This window comes from Saccopteryx leptura, chromosome 6 (assembly GCF_036850995.1).
Source record: "Saccopteryx leptura isolate mSacLep1 chromosome 6, mSacLep1_pri_phased_curated, whole genome shotgun sequence".
Taxonomy (NCBI): Eukaryota; Metazoa; Chordata; class Mammalia; order Chiroptera; family Emballonuridae; genus Saccopteryx; species Saccopteryx leptura.
In genome coordinates this window covers 70,324,287-70,343,962 of record NC_089508.1, presented here as the reverse complement: position 1 = coordinate 70,343,962, position 19,676 = coordinate 70,324,287, and the positions used below count along the sequence as shown (strand labels likewise).

Genomic DNA, 19,676 nt, shown 5'->3' with positions numbered 1-19,676 from the left:
CCATTCCCTAATTACAAAAAGCATGAAAGATATCCTAAGCCTATTTATCAGAACTCTTCTATCTAAGAAAATATACAATATTAATTAAAGGGAGGGAAAGCAGGAGTAAATAGACTTGAAGATAAGGAAAACATTGACTTCATATAATTTTACAGTGGTAAGATCTTCACAAACCAACTACTCCATATGTCTTTAAATATATTTACTCGATTGCAAATATGTTAAATCAGCGAATTTCTTTAGTATTATTCGTTTTATTAGTACAAATATAACCTAATTGGATTCTGTGGCATAGTAAATTATTTCTCTCTTTTTTTTTTCTTTCTTTTTTTTTTTTTTTTTTTCATTTTTCCGAAGCTGGAAACAGGGAGAGACAGTCAGACAGACTCCCGCATGCGCCCGATTGGGATCCACCCGGCACGCCCACCAGGGGCCACACTCTGTCCACCAGGGGGCGATGCTCTGCCCATCCTGGGCGTCGCCATGTTGCGACCAGAGCCACTCCAGCGCCTGAGGCAGAGGCCACAGAGCCATCCCCAGCGCCCAGGCCATCTTTGCTCCAATGGAGCCTTGGCTGTGGGAGGGGAAGAGAGAGACAGAGAGGAAAGCGCAGCGGAGGGGTGGAGAAGCAAATGGGTGCCTCCCCCGTGTGCCCTGGCCGGGAATCAAACCCGGGTCCTCTGCACACTAGGCCGACGCTCTACCGCTGAGCCAACCGGCCAGGGCTATTTCTCTTTGATATTCCTTTAATGAACACCAAGAGTTAGTTACCAGACACAGTGCTCCAAGAGAGCAGAGTTTGTGTCTGAACTGACCTAGTGCAGAGCTAGCTGGCTCTCGGTGAAGACGTGTCAATGCTACATGAATGCATTGGCATCACATCCTTCATATGTCTGTAAACAATTGCCAAAATGTCCCTTAGACTCCTCTTCAGGGATGTGTTTTTCAAAAAGTTTTATTTTCTCTTTCAATTAAGGTATAATTATAGATGTGTTTGCTGCTTACATTAGATTTTAACTTCTGGAATTCAGAAACCAGGACTATTTTTCTTAATATATATTCTAAAATTGCAACACAATCCTATACATTCTGACAATGTTATATAAATACTTAAAAAGATGAATATCTATTCATTTGCATTTTCATCATAGACCCCACTTTCTAGATGAGCAACTGTAGTATGCTTAATCAGATAAGCCCTGACAAATGCTTAATATACTGAGTATCTCTTGAATATACTAAAATTGACGAAAACAGCTTCTATGTGTAGCACGTATGTGAGACAGATAACAAACATCAGCTAGGCTACATTAATCCCGGTAAAGTGGGTAATAATTTTATTGTCCAGATAGGAACTCTGAAGCAAAAAGAATAAGTAAGAGGATGAAGTAAAGGCATGAAGTAACACATCAGATTTTTAAAAATTAAATAAATATTTTAGAAAACAACTTTTGGAGTCTCAATTTATGCAGATAATTTTTACTCGAAATTTTCTTTGTACTGTGTGAGGCACAGGAAAGAGAATGTCTCATGTTTGCATCTTCATTTTGGAAGTATAATTAACAGCAATAACATAAAAATGTTCAGTAAATTTTAATTTGAAAGTCATCTTTAAAAATGTATTGAGGTTTTACTGTATTTAGTATGAGTCATTAAAATATAGCACTTAAGGAAAAGATATATAATAAAAAATAATAGGTTAATGTTCTCATGGTAACTACATGCTTTGTAAAACTAATTTCAACAAAGATTAAACAATTAATTAGAAAGGTATAAATTTATAAAATAACATGAGTAGGGTTCATAATTTGGTTTTAATTATCTTTTCACGCATCAACAAAACTATTAACCTTTGTTGAGGGCTAGGCTCTGTTTACCATCATTTACAATCGCTTTAACTGAATTTTTTAATTCAATTTAAGTATATTCAAGAGATACTCAGCAATAATTTTTAGGATGAAGTTTAACTAGAAAAGTTAAAAATGTTAGCCTATTGTGTACTTTTATAGTCTTATATAATAAGCCAGACCATCTGGGTTCAAATTCCACCTCTGCCACTTACCAGCTGAAAAAATTTGGGCAAATTAAATTTCTCTTTGCCTTTGCTTCTTGATCTGTAAACTGCAGATAACGAAAGTATGTTCCTCATAGTCTTGGTGATAAGTAGATGTGTTAATACGTAGCACTGGAACAATTCTTAGCATGTGAAGTGAGTTCACTAAACCTTAGCTATTATTGTTATTATTATTAGTCTGTAAATTAGAAATGTAACTCTAGAGAAGAAAAAGCTAAATTCAAATATATAACTATTTCTTCAAATTCAGATATATTTTTGTAAAAAATAAAAAAATTAATAGTTTGCACATATTTAATAAGAACTAGAATCTTGTGCTTGTGAGCATGTGTTAAAAGGTCTCAGGCTAAGTAAATAGTCACATTAATAACTCAACAACTTCCGAATGAAACAGAAATAAAGACAAATTGTCATTCTTTTTTGTTTGTTTGTTTGTTTGTATTTTTCTGAAGCTGGAAACGGGGAGAGACAGTCAGACAGACTCCCACATGCGCCCGACCGGGATCCACCCGGCACGCCCACCAGGGGGCGACACTCTGCCCACCAGGGGGCGATGCTCTGCCCTTCGGGGCGTCGCTCTGTCGCGACCAGAGCCACTCTAGCGCCTGGGGCAGAGGCCAAGGAGCCATCCCCAGTGCCCGGGCCATCTTTGCTCCAATGGAGCCTCTCTGCGGGAGGGGAAGAGAGAGACAGAGAGGAAGGAGAGGGGGAGGGGTGGAGAAGCAGATGGGCACTTCTCCTGTGTGCCCTGGCCGGGAATCGAACCCGGGACTTCTGCACTCCAGGCCGACGCTCTACCACTGAGCCAACCGGCCAGGACAAATTGTCATTCTTGCATAATCTGCAAAGCTGAATGAATAATGGACTTTTGTGATTCCTTGCAGATATTATGGAAATCAGGACAGTGGAGGTTGGAATTGTGGCAATCAAAGGGGTGGAAAGCGAATATTTTCTTGCAATGAACAAGGAAGGAAAACTCTATGCAAAGGTATTTATAATTGATAGCCTTGATTTTCAAACTTATTTTTATCAAGAACATCTTACCTTTCTGAAATGTAAAAATGGAATTAATTTCTCTATAATCATATAATTTAATGAGTTCATTACAATATTTTATGTTTAGGCATTAAGAAAATTGTTTTCTTTGCAACTTTGGTCAATTACTTAGCAACCTGGACTTTAGTTTCATCATCTATAAAATGAGTTAAACTAACTAACCTCTAAGGATTCTTCCAGTTCTAATATTCCATGTGCATTTTAGATACTTAAAATCTAAAATTTCCTTCTATCAGTGTTAAAGCTCTTTTTGTGAAAGTTCACCCAATGTGCACATTGCTAACATGAAAATTCTTGGGAGAAAATTCAGAAATTTGCTTATCAACAGCAATCTCAAAATCATGGGCTTTGAACTGCAAGCATTCTCATTGTTCCCAACTTTATTACAATATGAAACATGCAAGGGTTTATCTCACAGAAATAAAGTATAATTGACTGTTCTTTGTATTCTCACCAACCAGAACAATAACTGGCACAGGCTAATTACATAAAAATATAGGTTTAATTGACTGACTGACTGAATGAATGAGTGGTTGGATGGATAAACAAGTAAATGTTTTATTTTCCATCACTATTGCAGGCAGTGTATTAGTAAATGAAGAAAGATTGTGAAATATATCTTTCAACTGTGGGAGGCAGAGGCTTTCTGCTAATTATATCCAAGTCTCAGTGGCTAGGGAATGAGTGACTTGCTCATAGTAAGATTAGAGCTGCTAATTAGGGGAATATAGCTCCTAATATTAAAGAACAGCAGCAACTGACTGCCAAAAGCTACATGTTTGGAATTATGTTGCATAACTAAATGTGCATCATTTTATCTTTTCTTAAAATTCAGGATGTCTTTTGTTGCTGTTGTTTTTTTTTATGATGACAAACTATAGAAATAATCCCTGAAAGTATAGTTTTATTGTTTTTTTTAAAAAATATGCTGACCTATATCTAATAAACTGCATCATGTCCACTCAAAAAAATCATATATGTCTTAATTCTACCAAATATTACTGCTTACTCTTTGTATAATAGAGGCCTTCTAAAAATCTTTTGGATAATGCTGTTTGTTTGTTGTTTTAACAGAAAGAATGCAATGAAGATTGCAACTTCAAAGAATTAATTCTGGAAAACCATTACAACACATACGCATCAGCTAAATGGACACACAGTGGAGGAGAAATGTTTGTTGCCTTAAATCAAAAGGGGGTTCCTGTAAGAGGGAGAAAAACGAAGAAAGAACAAAAAACAGCTCATTTTCTTCCTATAGCAATAACCTAATTGTATACGGTATATAAGAAACCAGTTCCAGCAGGGAGATTTAAGTGGACTGTTTTCGTTTTATTTTTTTCTTCCTTTTCTTCCTTTTCTTCCCTTCTCTTCTCTTCTCTTCTCTTCTCTTCTCTTCTCTTCTCTTCTCTTCTCTTCTCTTCTCTTCTCTTCTCTTCTCTTCTCTTCTCTTTTCTTCTCCCCTTCCTTCCTTCCTTCCTTCCTTCCTTCCTTCCTTCCTTCCTTCCTTCCTTCCTTCCTTCCTTCCTTCCTTCCTTCCTTCCTTCCTTCCTACCTTCCTTCCTCTCTCTCTCTGCCCCTTCCCTTTCTCCTTTCCTTCCCTTCCTTCCTTCCTTCCTTCCTTCCTTCCTTCCTTCCTTCCTTCCTTCCTTCCTTCCTTCCTTCCTTCCTTCCTTCCTTCCTTTTTTTAAGTAACCAAGAAAGGCTGGAAAACTACTGAAAAACTGATCAAGCTGGACTTGCGCATTTATGTTTATTTTAAGAGACTGAATTAAAGAAAGATTTGAAAAATAAACACAAAAATCAGATTTACTAACTAAAAGTTGTAAAAAATTGTAAAACTGGTTGTACAATCATGATGTTAGTAATAGTAATGTTTTTTTCTTAAATTAATTTACCCTTAAGAGTATGTTAGATTTGATTATCTGATAATGATTATTTAAATATTCCTATCTGCTTATTAAATGGCTGCTATAATAATAATAATGCAGATGATGTTATATAAGGTATGTCAGACCTAAAGGCTGCTGGAGTGATTTGTCAGATAGTCAAGTCAATGCTAAGTATGGAAGATGAGCAGTATTTAAAATGGTTTCTAGTGAAAAATTATAATTCACTCAAACTCTAATCAGAAAAGAAGGAATATTCTCTAAAATTCTATTATGGGATTGGATCAAACAGGTACTTTTAGAAAAGTATATGATTAGAAAAATTTTGTGCCTATTAACAGGAATGAAATTTCTAATGCTGCTCATATTGAAAGGGTATTGCTACCAGGATGTTTTAAAAAATCTTGTATATAAAACAGCAATAATGATGATAATACTGTACTTCATCTCACTTGCCACAAAATAACATTTTATAATCCCTAAAATTTTAAATTCAAGTAATATAATCTATCTTTTATATAATTCATATTCAGGAATATGGCTTTTAATAATGTTTCCCCACAAATAATCATGCTTTTTTCTGGTGGTTACAGCATTAAACTTTATTTTAAGTTGTATATGAACTTTATGTTTTGTTATTTAAGTTTATGTTATTTATATAAAAAAACCTTAATAAGCTGTATCTGTTTCATATGCTTTTAATTCTAAAGCAATAACAAAAGCGGCTGGCTCAACTTCAAGTTCCCCTCCCCGTCGTGACCAACACCAAGTCCAGTACACAGCACTTGGGCCAGCAAATCCTGGATGACAGACAAAAATGACAGCCTGCAGCAATTCTTACAATAGATGTCTCATAGGGAACAATACAAAAAAATGTGAAACATGTTTGCCACAGATTCTTGTCAATTAAATTGAATGATATAAGTTAAAAGAACTTACAGAATTTTAAAGTTAGACTATATTTGAGTTTATCAGTAGAAAATTACTATATTTTAAAAACATGTATATTTAAACTTAGTAATGTTTTTTAATCTCTAGAAATGTTGACATTCAGAGTATGGCAGCATTACCAGTTGTTTCCCTCTTAGATGGCAAGAGCACACAGCCCAGGATAAGGTATTGAGGCTCTGAATATCATAAAGGCTTGAGTTCATATAGATAATGAGCTTATCAGAAAAAGAAATTTCCGCTCATAACTCTTCCATTGGCAGCTCTTGGTAGCACTTTATATATTCATTAATAGGAGGTCAGCATTCATCTTAACTATATTATTGGTATGCTCACTATGGTGGTTTTAATTTCAAAATATTTGTCATTCAATTTCCTTTGTTTTATATAAATATTATCAGGTAATACATTTATAGGTGAGTCACACGAAATGGCTGTCAACAGAAACAATGGATTCTATTTATTTTCTTGTGAATGACCTATATGACCAGGCAGCAGGAAGCTAGAAAGAACTGCCCTTTCTCACATATATTACGGAGTGATGCCATGAACACTATTTTCATATGTTATCTGATTCAAGGGCCTCACTGGCCTCAGTTCCTAGATCAGGCTTCTATGACTGGAGTCTTGTGAACATGTGAGGACAAACAAGGACCTATATTTTTCATACTTATTTCCTTAGTACCTAGCAAAATGTCTGTCCATAATTAACCTTTACATGAATTGATTCAGTGTTTGAATATCAAAGGAAATTCCTAGTGAGACTAATTTTACTTTATTTTTAAAGGTTAGGGTGAAACATGATTATATGAAAATTTAAGCCAAAATAATATGTATAAATACAAGACACAAGCTTGTTATGATGAAATACTCTTTGTCTATGAAGTTACAGTCATGATTAAATTACACAGCAATGCTGAATTAAGCAAGCCAATATTTAGCAGTAATTTCAATCTGGTAGCATTTCTAGAAACATTTTTAATTCTTTGTCTCCTTCCTTTTCCATTTACCATGCAAATTTCAGAAAATCTATACTAGTTACATATGCTTAGAATTCTAGAATCTTAAAAATGCAAGGGGTCTTAGTATGACCTTCTTATTCATCTGCAGACCAGTAAATTAAGATTGTGATTCATCACAATTTTAGATTATTGGCATGTTCAGTACAGTTTAATTTCAAAATATTTTTCATTCAATTTCCTTTGTTTTTTATAAATATTATCTGGTAATACATTTATAGGTGAATTACATGAAATGGCAAAGTCAACAGAAACAACGGATTCAATTGATTTTCTTGTGACTATTCTTAGACTATTTGTATTATTAGTTATAGTCCTCATTTAAAAAAATCTATTGAGATATGATCTTTATAATTGCATGCAAATATGACTTACATTTCATTACATATACAATTCACTTCATATACAATTGACTTAATCAGACTGATGATCTCACTCAAAAGGATGAAAGAAATGATGCAATTTCCACTCCTAATTCCTATTCAACTCTTACACGCACTGCCTTATTTACAACTGAAGAGTATTGTACAAAATATCCATATAAACAGAGTGACCTTTTCTTAAAATTGTCTTTAAAGAGAATACTGGTTAAATACATAGGTTTCCAGTAATTAAGAAGGAAAAATGAAAAGAATGTAAATTGTTAGCAAAAGATGTAATAAAGTGTTTTTGTTTGTTTTTTGTTTTTTAGAAAAAGAGGAGAAAGAGAAAGAGAAAGGGAGGAAGGAGCAGGAAGCATCAACTCCCATATATGCCTTGACCAGGCAAGCCATGGGTTTTGAACTAGTAACCTCAGCATTCCAGGTTGACGCTTTGTCCACTGCACCACCACAGATTAGGCACAATGCTATTATAGAACTAAGACATTTTACATTAAGAAGTCCATCGTACAATCAGTCTTTGAACTGGCTATAAATTCAACTTGATACGAGAAGGATGCTGTAGATAAGTTCTTATCTTCCATCTAATAGTTTGCACTTTTGGTTCTCTAGAGTGACAAAGAGCACAGAAATGGAAGATGGGGTCAACTGCAGTGAAAGCAACTGTATAATCACACATACCTTAAATCAGTGCCTCTCACAATTTTCTACCGAAATATCAATAATAAAAGTAGAGAATGAGAGTCTAAGGTCACCCACCAAACACAGTTCTTGAAAATCTCCTTTCTCTTTAGATTCATGTAATTTTTGCATTTTACTCCATAATACATTTGTGTTTGCTTTAATATGAAATTGACACCAGTGAGTAAAAGTGATGCATTAGAAAAATGTTCAAGGTTTATCATATGGCTTTATTTATACCACTACCCTAGTGCCATATACTTGGGCATGAATATACACTCTCATAGTCCAACTTTACACACAGATGACACATGGCTAAAGAAAACCAAATCATTATGTAAAGTTCACTAAGAATGAGAGTGATATTAAACATATGTAATGACCAGAACGAGTGGTTACTGGTCAATCAGAATATACCACTGGTTTATCAGAATAAATGCAAGCCACTGTGACTAACTTGTGGGTACCAGATGATTAGCAGCCTTAATCATTTCTATGATCATCCCACAAGAGTTTTTAGAGGATATTTGCTTTTCTCGGTAGGGTTCTTAATGCATATCTTAATATGAAATAGCGCATTAAAACTTTATGTCTGTTTCAGCATTGTTGTCAGGTTACTTTATTTTACTTCTCTATTTACTCAACAAACCTGCTGCTTTCAATGAAGGTGAAGTTCCTTTAGGTTCACCTTTGTTCGCACTTATCCTTTAACTTGAAATGACTTGTCAAGAAAATTTATTTCTTTTGAGTTCAGGAGATTTTACAGGAAGCAAGAAATAATGAAGTCTTCCCTACAAAACCTGTGTTTTACTCTTGCCTGAGAAGATGGCTCATATTTTTATTTTACTTTTTCATTATTATGTGGCTTCAGTTTCTAAATCCTCATAATTAAATTTATGAGAACCTATACAAATTAATCTTTTCATATCCTCAGAACTTATATTCTAATAATTAAAATGTGGGAATAACATTGAGCTTGAAGATGGCAGGCCTGTTTCTTGACCAACTCATCCATGTCTTAGTTATTTATTATTGTATAACACATTATCTTAAACATTAGTGGCTTAAATAGCAAATATTTATTATACCATAGTTTATGTGCTCAGAAACCAGGGTATGGTTTTGCTAGGCGTTAGAGACTCTGATAGGGCTGCCATCAAGTTGTTGGCCAGGCCTGTAGAAATCTATTACCTCAATGCTCAACTCGGAGCAGGATCCACCTTAGATCTTCATTGGTTGTGGCTCAAAACATCACTTTCTCACCACATGGGCCTGTCCACAGCACAACTTAAAACATGGCAGTTTATTTCTCACAGAGAAAGAAATCAGAGAATGACAGAGTATGCCCAAAAGGGAAGTCACTTTATTTTTATAACTTAATCTTGAAAGTAATGTTGCATCACTTCTGCCTACCCTCAAGGGAAGGGAATTATGGACAGGCATATCTACTAGAAAGCAGGGTCCATTGATGGCTATTTTAAAAGCTGCCTAACATAAGTCAGAAACTGGGTGATTTTAAGGCTATTGCCATAGACAGGATTCTTTCGTGTCTAAAAGAGTAATTCATGGCTTTCAGTGGTAAGCCACTCAGCAGAGAAAGAAGTAAGTATATTCTATGTGGCCACATTCTTCACTCTTCTCTGAGGGACACTGTATGGTTCGTTCTCTGATAAAAGCTTTGAACCACAGTTCTAGATTGCCTATTAGCTTGAGTTGTGCTTCCTTAGAGTCCTAATGTAGCTGTAAAACTAACAATATTACTTTGCCTCCACACAAAAGAAATGACCCTGCCTTCAGAGCCATTGAAGATAATCGTCCTCTCCACTGCCCTACTTCAAGAGAGTAAGATCATAGATGCCAGCTGAAATTCCTTGAGCCGTAGAGAGTTTGGATGGTGCAGGCAGTCAATCACAAGTTGCCCCAAACCATTTGAGAATAAAAACCTCCAAAAGACTTGAATAATAATTGATTTTATTCCTAAATGTACACTGGAATAACCTGGGATTTTTTTTAACTAAATAATGATTTCTATGTGCCATTCAGGCCAACTGCATCAGTACATCTGGGGTGGGGCCCAGGCAATGGTACTTTTAATGTTCCCCAGGATATTCTAACATGCTAATATGTTTGAGAGCCAATTAGCTAAATGGGACAGAGAAGGGGAAAGTCTTTAGGAACTAAGTTGTTTTTGTGAGCTTTTTCTTGTTTCTTAAGGTATGCCTGTAATGTCGTGAACTTCCCGCTCAGGACTGCTTTTGCTGTGTCCCATACATTTTGAGTTGTTGTACGTTTATTTTCATTTGTTTCAAGGAAATTTTTTATTTCTTCCTTGACCTCATTGTTAACCCATTCATTATTTAATAACATGCTGTTTAGCCTCCAAGTGTTTGAATGTTTCTCAGGTTTTCTATTGTAGTTGATTTTTAGTTTCATGCCATAGTAATCAGAGAAGATGCTTGATATGATTTCAACCTTCTTAAATTTATTGATACTTGCTTTGTGTCCTAACATGTGGTCTATCATAGAGAATGTACACTAAGCCCTTGAAAAGAATGTATATTCTGCTGCTTTGTGGTGAAAGTTTCTGAAGATATCAATTAAATCCAGTTGATCTAGTGTGTCATTTGAGGCCACTTTTTCTTTGTTAACTTTCTGTCTGGAACACCCATCCATTGATGTTAATGGGATATTAAAATCACCTACTATTATAGTATTGTTGTTGATCTCACCCTTTATGTTCATCAAAATCTTAATTTTGGCATTTTAATTACGATGTATCTTGGTGTAGGCCTCCTTGGGTTCCTCTTGACCAACTCATCCAAGGGACTTTCTGTGCTTCTTGAACTTGTGTGACCTTTTTCCTTCATCAATTCAGGGAAATTTTAAGCTATCATTTCTTCAAACAGGTCCTCTATTGCTTCTTCTTTCTCTTCTCCTTTAGGAACCCCTATGATGCAGATGTTATTTCTCTTCATGTTGTCACAGAGCTCTTTTAGAGTTTCCTCAGACTTTTTGAGTCTCTTTTCTTTTTGCTGCTCTGCTTCTGTGCCTTCGTTTATCTTGTCCTCTAACTCGCTGATTCAATCCTCAGCTTCATCCATCCTGCTGTTGATTCCTTCTAGTGCAGTCTTTATTTCTGATATTGTATTTGTCATTTCTGACTGGTTCTTTTTTTTATTTCAATTTCCTTTTTGATGCTTGCTGTCTCTTTATTTAGGTACTCATTATGACTATCCATTGTTGCCCTAAGATCCCTGAGCATCAAAAATCATTATTTTAACTCTGTATCTGGTAGTTTGGTTACTTCCATTTCCTTTATTTCTTTTTCTGGGGATTTCTCTTGTTGATTCATTTGGGTTGCATTTTTTTTGTCTGCCTGTTTTGTCTGTGTATTAGGTAGCGCTGTCTGACTTTGACATTTGTTGTGGTGACTTTATGAGGAAAATTGGCTCAATGGTACTGCAGCCACTTGTTTTTCTTTCTCTAGGAATGCTTTTTTTTATTTATAAATTTTTATTAATGTTAATGGGGTGACAACAATAAATATTCAAAGAAAACATGTCCAGATTATCTTGTCATTCACTTATGTTGCATACCCATCACCCAAAGTCAGATTGTCCTCCGTCACATTTTATCTAGTTTTCTTTGTGCCCCTCCCCCTCCCCCTCCCCCTCTCCTCCTTCCCTCCCGCACCCCCCTCGCCCCCACCCCCGGTAACCACCACACTCTTGTCCATGTCTCTTAGTCTCGTTTTTATGTCACACCAATGTATGGAATCATGTAGTTCTTGTTTTTTCTGATTTACTAATTTCACTCCGTATAATGTTATCAAGATCCCACCATTTTGTTGTAAATGATCTGATGTCATCATTTCTTATGGCTGAGTAGTATTCCATAGTGTATATGTGCCACATCTTCTTTAACCAGTCTTCTATTGAAGGGCTTTTTGGTTGTTTCCATGTTTTGGCCACTGTGAACAATGCTGTAATGAACATGGGGCTACATGTGTCTTTACGTATCAATGTTTCTGAGTTTTTGGGGTATATACCCAGTAGAGGGATTGCTGGGTTATAAGGTAGTTCTATTTTCAGTTTTTTGAGGAACCACCATACTTTCTTCCATAATGGTTGCACTACTTTACAGTCCCACCAACAGTGAATGAGGGTTCCTTTTTCTCCACAGCCTCTCCAGCATTTGCGATTACCTGTCTTGTTGATAATAGCTAATCTAACAGGTGTAAAGGTGGTATCGCATTGTAGTTTTGATTTGCATTTCTCTAATAACTAATGAAGATGAGCATCTCTTCATATATCTGTTGGCCATCTATATTTCTTCCTGGGAGAAGTGTCTGTTCATGTTCTCTTCCCATTTTTTTATTGGATTGTTTGTTTGTTGTTGAGTTTTATGAGTTCTTTGTAAATTTTGGATATTAGGCCCTTATGTGAGCTATTGTTTGAAAATATAATTTCCTGTTTAGTTGGCTGTCTGTATATTTTGTTGTCTGTTTCTCTTGCTGAGCAAAAATTTTTTAGTCTGCTGTATTCCCATTCATTTATCTTTGCCTTCACTTCTCTTGCTTTGGAGTCAAATTCATAAAATGCTCTTTAAAACCCATGTCCATGAGTTTAGTACCTATGTCTCCTTCTATGTACTTTATTGTTTCAGGTCTTATATTTAGGTCTTTGATCCATTTTGAATGAATTTTCATGAAGGGGACAAGCTGTAGTCGAGTTTCAATCTTTTGCATGTGGGTTTCCAGTTTTCCCAGCACCATTTGTTGAAGAGGCTTTCTTTTCTCCATTGTGTGTTGTTGGCCCCTTTTTTATCAAAAATTATTTGACCATATATATGTGGTTTTATTCTGGACTTTCTATTCTGTTCCATTGGTCTGAGTGTGTATTTTTCTGCCAATACCATGCTGTTTTGATTATCATGGCTCTATAATACAGTTTGAAGTCAGGTATTGTAATGCCCCCAGCTTCATTCCTTTTCCTTAGGATTGCTTTGGCTAATCGGGGTTTTTTTATAGTTCCATATAAATCTGATGATTTTTTGTTCCATTTCTTTAAAGAATGTCATAGGAATTTTGATGGGAATTGCATTAAATTTATATATTGCTTTGGGTAACATGGCCATTTTGATTATATTTATTCTTCCTACCAATGAACAAGGAATATTTTTCCATCTCATTGTGTCTTTTTTGATTTCCCTTAACAATGCTTTGTAGTTTTCATTATATAGGTCCTTTACATTCTTTGTTATGTTTATTCCTAGGTATTTTATTTTTTTTGTTGCAATCGTGAAGGAGATTATTTTTTTGAGTTCATTTTCTAATATTTCATTGTTGGCATAGAGAAAGGCTATGGACTTTTGTATGTTAATTTTGTATCCTGAGACCTTATTGTATTGGTTTATTGTTTCTAGTAATCTTTTTGTGAAGTCTTTCGGATTTTCGATGTATAGGATCATATCATCAGCGAAAAGTGATACCTTTCCTTCTTCTTTTCCGATATGGATGCCTTTTATTTCGTTCTCTTGTCTGATTGCTCTGGCCAGAACTTTTAGCACCACGTTAAATAAGAGTGGAGAGAGTGGATAAGCCCTGTCTTGTTCCTGATTTAAGGTGGAAAGTCCTCAGTTTTATGCCATTTAATATGATGTTGGCTGATGGTTTATCATATATGGCCTTTATCATGTTGAGATATTTTCCTTCTATACCCATTTTGTTGAGTGTCTTAAACATAAAGTTGTGTTGTATTTTATCAAATGCCTTTTCTGCATCTATTGATAAGATCATGTGGTTTTTGTTCTTTGTTTTGTTGATATGGTGTATTACGTTAACCGTTTTATGTATGTTGAACCATCCTTGAGATTCTGGGATGAATCCCACTTGATCATGATGTATTATTTTTTTAATATGTTGTTGTATTCGATTTGCCAGTATTTTGTTTAGTATTTTAGCATCTGTATTCATTAGAGATATTGGTCTGTAGTTTCCTTTTTTTGTGCCATCCTTGCCAGGTTTTGGTATGAGGGTTATGTTGGCCTCATAAAATGTGTTTGGAAGTATTGCTTCTTCTTCAATTTTTTGGAAGACCTTCTGTAGAATAGGGACCAAGTCTTCTTTGAATGTTTGATAGAATTCACTAGTATAGCTGTCTGGGCCTGGACTTTTATTTTTGGGGAGGTTTTTAATGTTTTTTTCTATTTCTTCTCTACTAATAGGTCTGTTTAGGCTTTCTGCTTCTTCTTGACTCAGTCTAAAAAGGTTGTATTGTTCTAGGAATTTAACCATTTCTTCTAGGTTGTTGAATTTAGTGGCATAAAGTTTTTCATAGTAATCTACAATAATTCTTTGTATATCTACGATGTCTGTGGTGATTTCTCCTCTTTCATTTTGGATTTTGTTTATATGAGTTCTTTCTTTTTTTTCCTTGGTAAGTCTTGCCAAGGGTTTGTCAATTTTGTTAATCTTTTCAAAGAACCAGCTCCTTGTTCTATTAATTTTTTCTATAGTTTTTCTGTTCTCTATTTCATTTATTTCTGCTCTGATTTCTATTTATTTATTTATTTATTGTATTTTTCTGAAGCTGGAAATGGGGAGAGACAGTCAGACAGACTCCCGCATGCACCTGACTGGGATCCACCTGGCACGCTCACCAGGGGCGACGCTCTGCCCACCAGGGGGCCATGCTCTGCCCCTCCTGGGGGTCGCTCTGCCATGACCAGAGCCACTCTAGCACCTGGGGCAGAGGCCAAGGAGCCATCCCCAGCACCCGGGCCATCTTTGCTCCAATGGAGCCTTGGCTGCGGGAGGGGAAGAGAGAGACAGAGAGGAAGGAGAGGGGGAGGGGTGGAGAAGCAAATGGGCGCTTCTTCTATGTGCCCTGGCCAGGAATCGAACCCAGGTCCCTCGCACACCAGGCTGATGCTCTACCGCTGAGCCAACCGGCCAGGGCCTCTGCTTTGATTTTTATTATCTCCTTTCTTCAGCTGGTTTTGGATTGTTTTTGTTCTTCTTTTTCCAGTTCCTTAAGGTGTGAAGTTAAGTGGTTCACTTGGGCTCTCTCTTGTTTGTTCATATATGCCTGAAGTGATATGAATTTCCCTCATATCACTGCTTTTGCTGCATCCCATAGATTCTGATATGTCGTATTGTTATTTTCATTTGTCTGTATATATCTTTTGATCTCTGCGCTTATTTCTTCTTTGATCCATTCATTTTTTAAAAGTATGTTGTTTGGTTTCCATATTTTTGTGGGTTTTTTCCCTCTTTTTTGCAGTTGAAATCTAGTTTCAAGGCTTTTTGATCAGAAAATATGCTTGGTACAATTTCAATTTTTCTGAATTTGCTGATATTATTTTTATGGCCCAACATATGGTCAGTTCTTGAGAATGTTCCATGTACACTAGAGAAAAATGTATACTCTGTTGCTTTGGGATGAAGTGTCCTGTACATATCTATCATATCCAGGTTCTCTAGTGTTTCTTTTAAGGCCACTATATTTTTATTGATTTTCTGTTTGGATGACCGATCTAGAGCCATCAGTGGTGTTTAGAGGTTTCCAAGTATGATTGTATTTTTTTGTTTGTTTGTTTGTTTGTTTATTTTTTTTTTCATTTTTCTGAAGCTGGAAACAGGGAGAGACAGTCAGACAGACTCCCGCATGCGCCCGACCGGGATCCACCCGGCACGCCCACCAGGGGCGATGCTCTGCCCTCCAGGGGGCGATGCTCTGCCCATCCTGGGTGTCGCCATGTTGCGACCAGAGCCACTCTAGCACCTGGGGCAGAGGCCACAGAGCCATCCCCAGTGCCCGGGCCATCTTTGCTCCAATGGAGCCTTGGCTGTGGGAGGGGAAGAGAGAGACAGAGAGGGAAAGCGCGGCGGAGGGGTGGAGAAGCAATTGGGCGCTTCTCCTGTGTGCCCTGGCCGCGAATCGAACCCGGGTCCTCCGCACGCTAGGCCGATGCTCTACCGCTGAGCCAACCGGCCAGGGCTCCAAATATGATTGTATTTTTCTCAGTTTTTGTTTTTAGGTCAATAAGTAGCTGTCTTATATATTTTGGTGCTCCTTGGTTTGGTGCATATATATTAAGGATTGTTATGTCTTCTTGATTCAGCATCCCCTTAATTATTATGAAATGACCATTTTTGTCTCTGAGTACTTTTGCTGTCTTGTAGTCAGCATTATTAGATATGAGTATTGCTACGCCTGCTTTTTTTGGATGTTATTTGCTTGGAGTATTGTTTTCTAGCCTTTCACTTTGAATTTATTTGTTTTTATCCTTGTTGCTTAGATGAGTTTCTTGTAGGCAGCATACAGTTGGATTTTCTTTTTTAATCCATTCTGCTACTCTGTGTCTTTTTATTGGTGAGTTTAATCCATTTATGTTTAGTGTAATTATTGACACTTGTGGATTCCCTATTGCCATTTTATAAATTGCTTTCTGTTAGTTTTGTATCTTGTTTGATTCTTCTCTTTTGTTTTTCTATCATTTGTTTTTGTTTGTTTGTATTCCATACTTCTTTCCTCTGTTCCTACCTTTTTAAAGTCATGTGCTTTTGTGGTGGTTTTTTTAAGGGTGGTTACCATTAAGTAATGAAAAGGGTACCTACCATATTCATTGTAGTACCCTATCTTGCAAATGTTTCTGCACTTCATCTTCTTTTGCTACTGTTAATCTCTGTCCTCTCCCCCTTATTTTTTTTGCTTTTGTTGTCACAGTTTAAATTTGGTTTTATTGTGTTCTTGGTGGAGCTTTTACTTGTGGTTTTGTTTTGTTTTGTTCTTTGTATCTGGTTGGAAAACCCCCTTTATTATTTCCTGGAGTGGGGGTTTTCTGATGATAAAATCCCTCATCGTTTCTGTATTTGTGAAAGCTTTTATTTCTCCTTCGTACTTGAAGTATAACTTTGATGGGTATAGTATTCTTGGCTGAAAGTTCCTCTCTTTCAGGACTTTAAATATTGGGGTCCACTCTCTTCTAGCTTGTAGAGTTTCTGCTGAAAAATCTGATGATAATCTAATAGGCCTTCCTTTATATGCTGTATTCTTCTTTTCCCTGGCTGCCTTGAGAATTTTTTCTTTGTCATTGGTTTGTGCCATTTTCATTATGATGTGCCTTGGAATAGGTTTGTTGTGGTTCAGAAAACTTGGTGTTCTGTTTACTTCTTGAATTTGAGGCTTTAGTTCTTTCCACAGGCGTGGGAAGTTCTCATCTATTATTTGTTTGAATAAATTCTCCATTCCATTTTCTCTCTCTTCTCTCTCTGATATACCTATTATTCTTATGTTATTCTTTTTGATGGAATCAGACAATTCCTGTAGGGCTTTCTCATTGTTTTAAATTTTTGAGTCTCTTTCTTCTTCTCTGTGTTGTGCCTCAAGTTGCTTGTCTTCTATGTCACTAATCCTATCTTCTATCTGGCCTGTTCTATTAGCTAAGCTGTTACCTCATTTTTCAGTTCATGAATTGAGTTTTTCATTTCTGTTTGATTTGTTTTTATAGTTTCAATTTTCTTGCTAATATATTCTTTGTGTTCATTGAGTTGTTTTCTGAGCTCCCTAAATTGCCTTTCTATGTTTTCTTGTATATCTCTGAGTATTTTTAGGATTTCTATTTTAAATTCTCTGTCATTTAGCTCCAAGGTTTCCAATATATTAAATTTTTTCTCCATAGATTTTTCCACATCTATCTGTGTTACTTCTCTTTCTTTTGTATCCATGATATTTGATTTCCTTTTTCTTAATGGCATCTGAGGGTGGTCTTGTTGATAGCACTTCGCCTTCAGGGTGTGAAACTCTTGGATGCTCCAAGAATAGGTTGTTCTTTCTCTGTTTGTTGACCTTGTTGAAATTTTGGGGAGATTTTTTGGTCCGTGTCCTCACGGCGCCATTTCTATGACGTCACTTGCTTCTTGAAGGTAGTATTTTCCCTCCTTTAGTATGTGAGTATTGAATGCAGTTGGTCCTTTCATGGGTGTGGTTATCACTTCAGGCTGGCTGGCTGTAAGGGTCAACCTTGATTATGTGTACTACACACTGTGTAGTGTCTGTCCTGTTGGGTGCATTTATTCTCTACAGTGTCTAGTGCCTGCTGGACTCCTCCTTTAGGTGTGCTGCTTGTTTAGCTAGCTGAGTCTAGGTTTGATGCTGTCTGCCACCCACTACTGTTTGTGTTAGTTCTAGGTCTTCTCAGGTTGGTGTCAGCCATTATTTGTAACCTGTGGTGGCTCTGTTCACTGTTTGTGTCTGCAGTTCCTGTGCCTGGGTAGTGTGTGAAGGGCTATCCTATGTATAAGGATAAGCTTCCTCCTGCTTAGAGATGACAGCAGCTCCATAAAAGCCCCAGCTCTGTAATATTTGCCTCCACTTTTTAGCTGTTCCACCTTTTCTTACAGCTGCCTGGTCTTACCACAGCCTTCTGTAGAAAGACTGTAGTGTGGGCTCAATAGGCCTCACCCATCCAACCTCTCTACAGGTCACAAGCTTGGTGGGTTAGGGCAGTGAGGTTTGGAATAAAATGTTAGTGGGACCCCGTACTTTAGGGGTCTCTTGATCAGGAGCTCAGTATGGAGAAAGTCACCCCTACTACTTAGCCTAATCCCTCAGCCCCCGTTGGATACTCAAATTTTATTTCTCCCCAGCAAAATGAGCAGCAGGTTCTGATGGAGTGGGGCTGACAGTCTCCTCTACAGAAGTTCTTACAGCTGGTGAGACCCTGGTCTCAGGGAGGAAGACTGAGACAATACTCTCTTGGAGCTGACTGTGCTCCCTCAAAAGTGGCTAAGTCCCTCAACCAGACCCAACAATAGGCTCACAGAGACCCACATGTTAAATGTCCATGCTCCAAGTTTCTCTCCCTTTCCCCTGTGGAATCTAGCCCCATTGGGCAGGATATCCAGCACCTTGGCCAACTGACTATGAAGCTCCACCCTATCCAATGCACATGAGCTGCTGTGCAGATGCTGACCGCAGAAAGTGGAACTTGCCTCAGCTGGGCCAGGCATGAGGTGCTCTTCCTTAGGATACCCCACTAGCAAGAATTGTTAGGTCCTGAAACGATGCTCTCCACAGCTGGCCACTGGATGTGCCAGCCCTGAGCATCCCTGCCAGGAACCAGGTGCAGACCTGTGGGAGACACTGCCTGTGAATGGCCCTCAGCAACCTTCTTGGAGCTACAAGCAATCTCTGCTGGGCCAAGGTGCTCATGGAAATACCAACCTGCACACTTAGGTTGGCTTTTATGCAAACTAGGCCTGGGGGAAGGTTTGTATAAAGGTAATGGTTCCCTGAGTCCCACCTCCTGAAGCCTCTGTCTGCTGGCTGCTTGATGGGCTCTGCCACTGAAAAAAACCTCTGGTAGTCTAGCGCCTGTGACAATTCAGGGATTAGAAAGGGTGGGTCTGGTTCTTGCCCCTCAGCCCCAGGTGTCAGTCTGTCCAGACTCTGTGTGTGTGTGTGTGTGTGTGTGTGTGACAGAGAAAGACAGAGAGAGGGACAGATAGGGACTGACAGACAGAAAGGGAGAGAGATGAGAAGCATCAATTCTTTGTTGTGGCACTTTAGTTGTTCATTGATTGCTTTCTCATATGTGCCTTGACCGGGGGGCTACAGCAGACCCAGTG

General features: G+C 37.3%; 2 protein-coding genes across 2 annotated transcripts in view; one reads left to right on the top strand and one right to left on the bottom strand.

Moving 5' to 3' along the window:
• FGF7 (fibroblast growth factor 7) overlaps window positions 1-5,605 on the top strand; it is a 60,918-nt gene extending 55,313 nt beyond the window's left edge. The window contains exons 3-4 of the mRNA XM_066343502.1: window positions 2,959-3,062; window positions 4,205-5,605. Coding sequence (XP_066199599.1) covers window positions 2,959-3,062; window positions 4,205-4,399 — 299 coding nt within the window. The 3' untranslated portion in view covers window positions 4,400-5,605. The remainder of the gene's footprint in view (window positions 1-2,958; window positions 3,063-4,204) is intronic.
• Window positions 1-19,676, bottom strand: part of FAM227B (family with sequence similarity 227 member B) — a 236,095-nt gene that overhangs the window by 127,362 nt on the left and 89,057 nt on the right. The gene's annotated exons all lie outside the window — the stretch shown is intronic.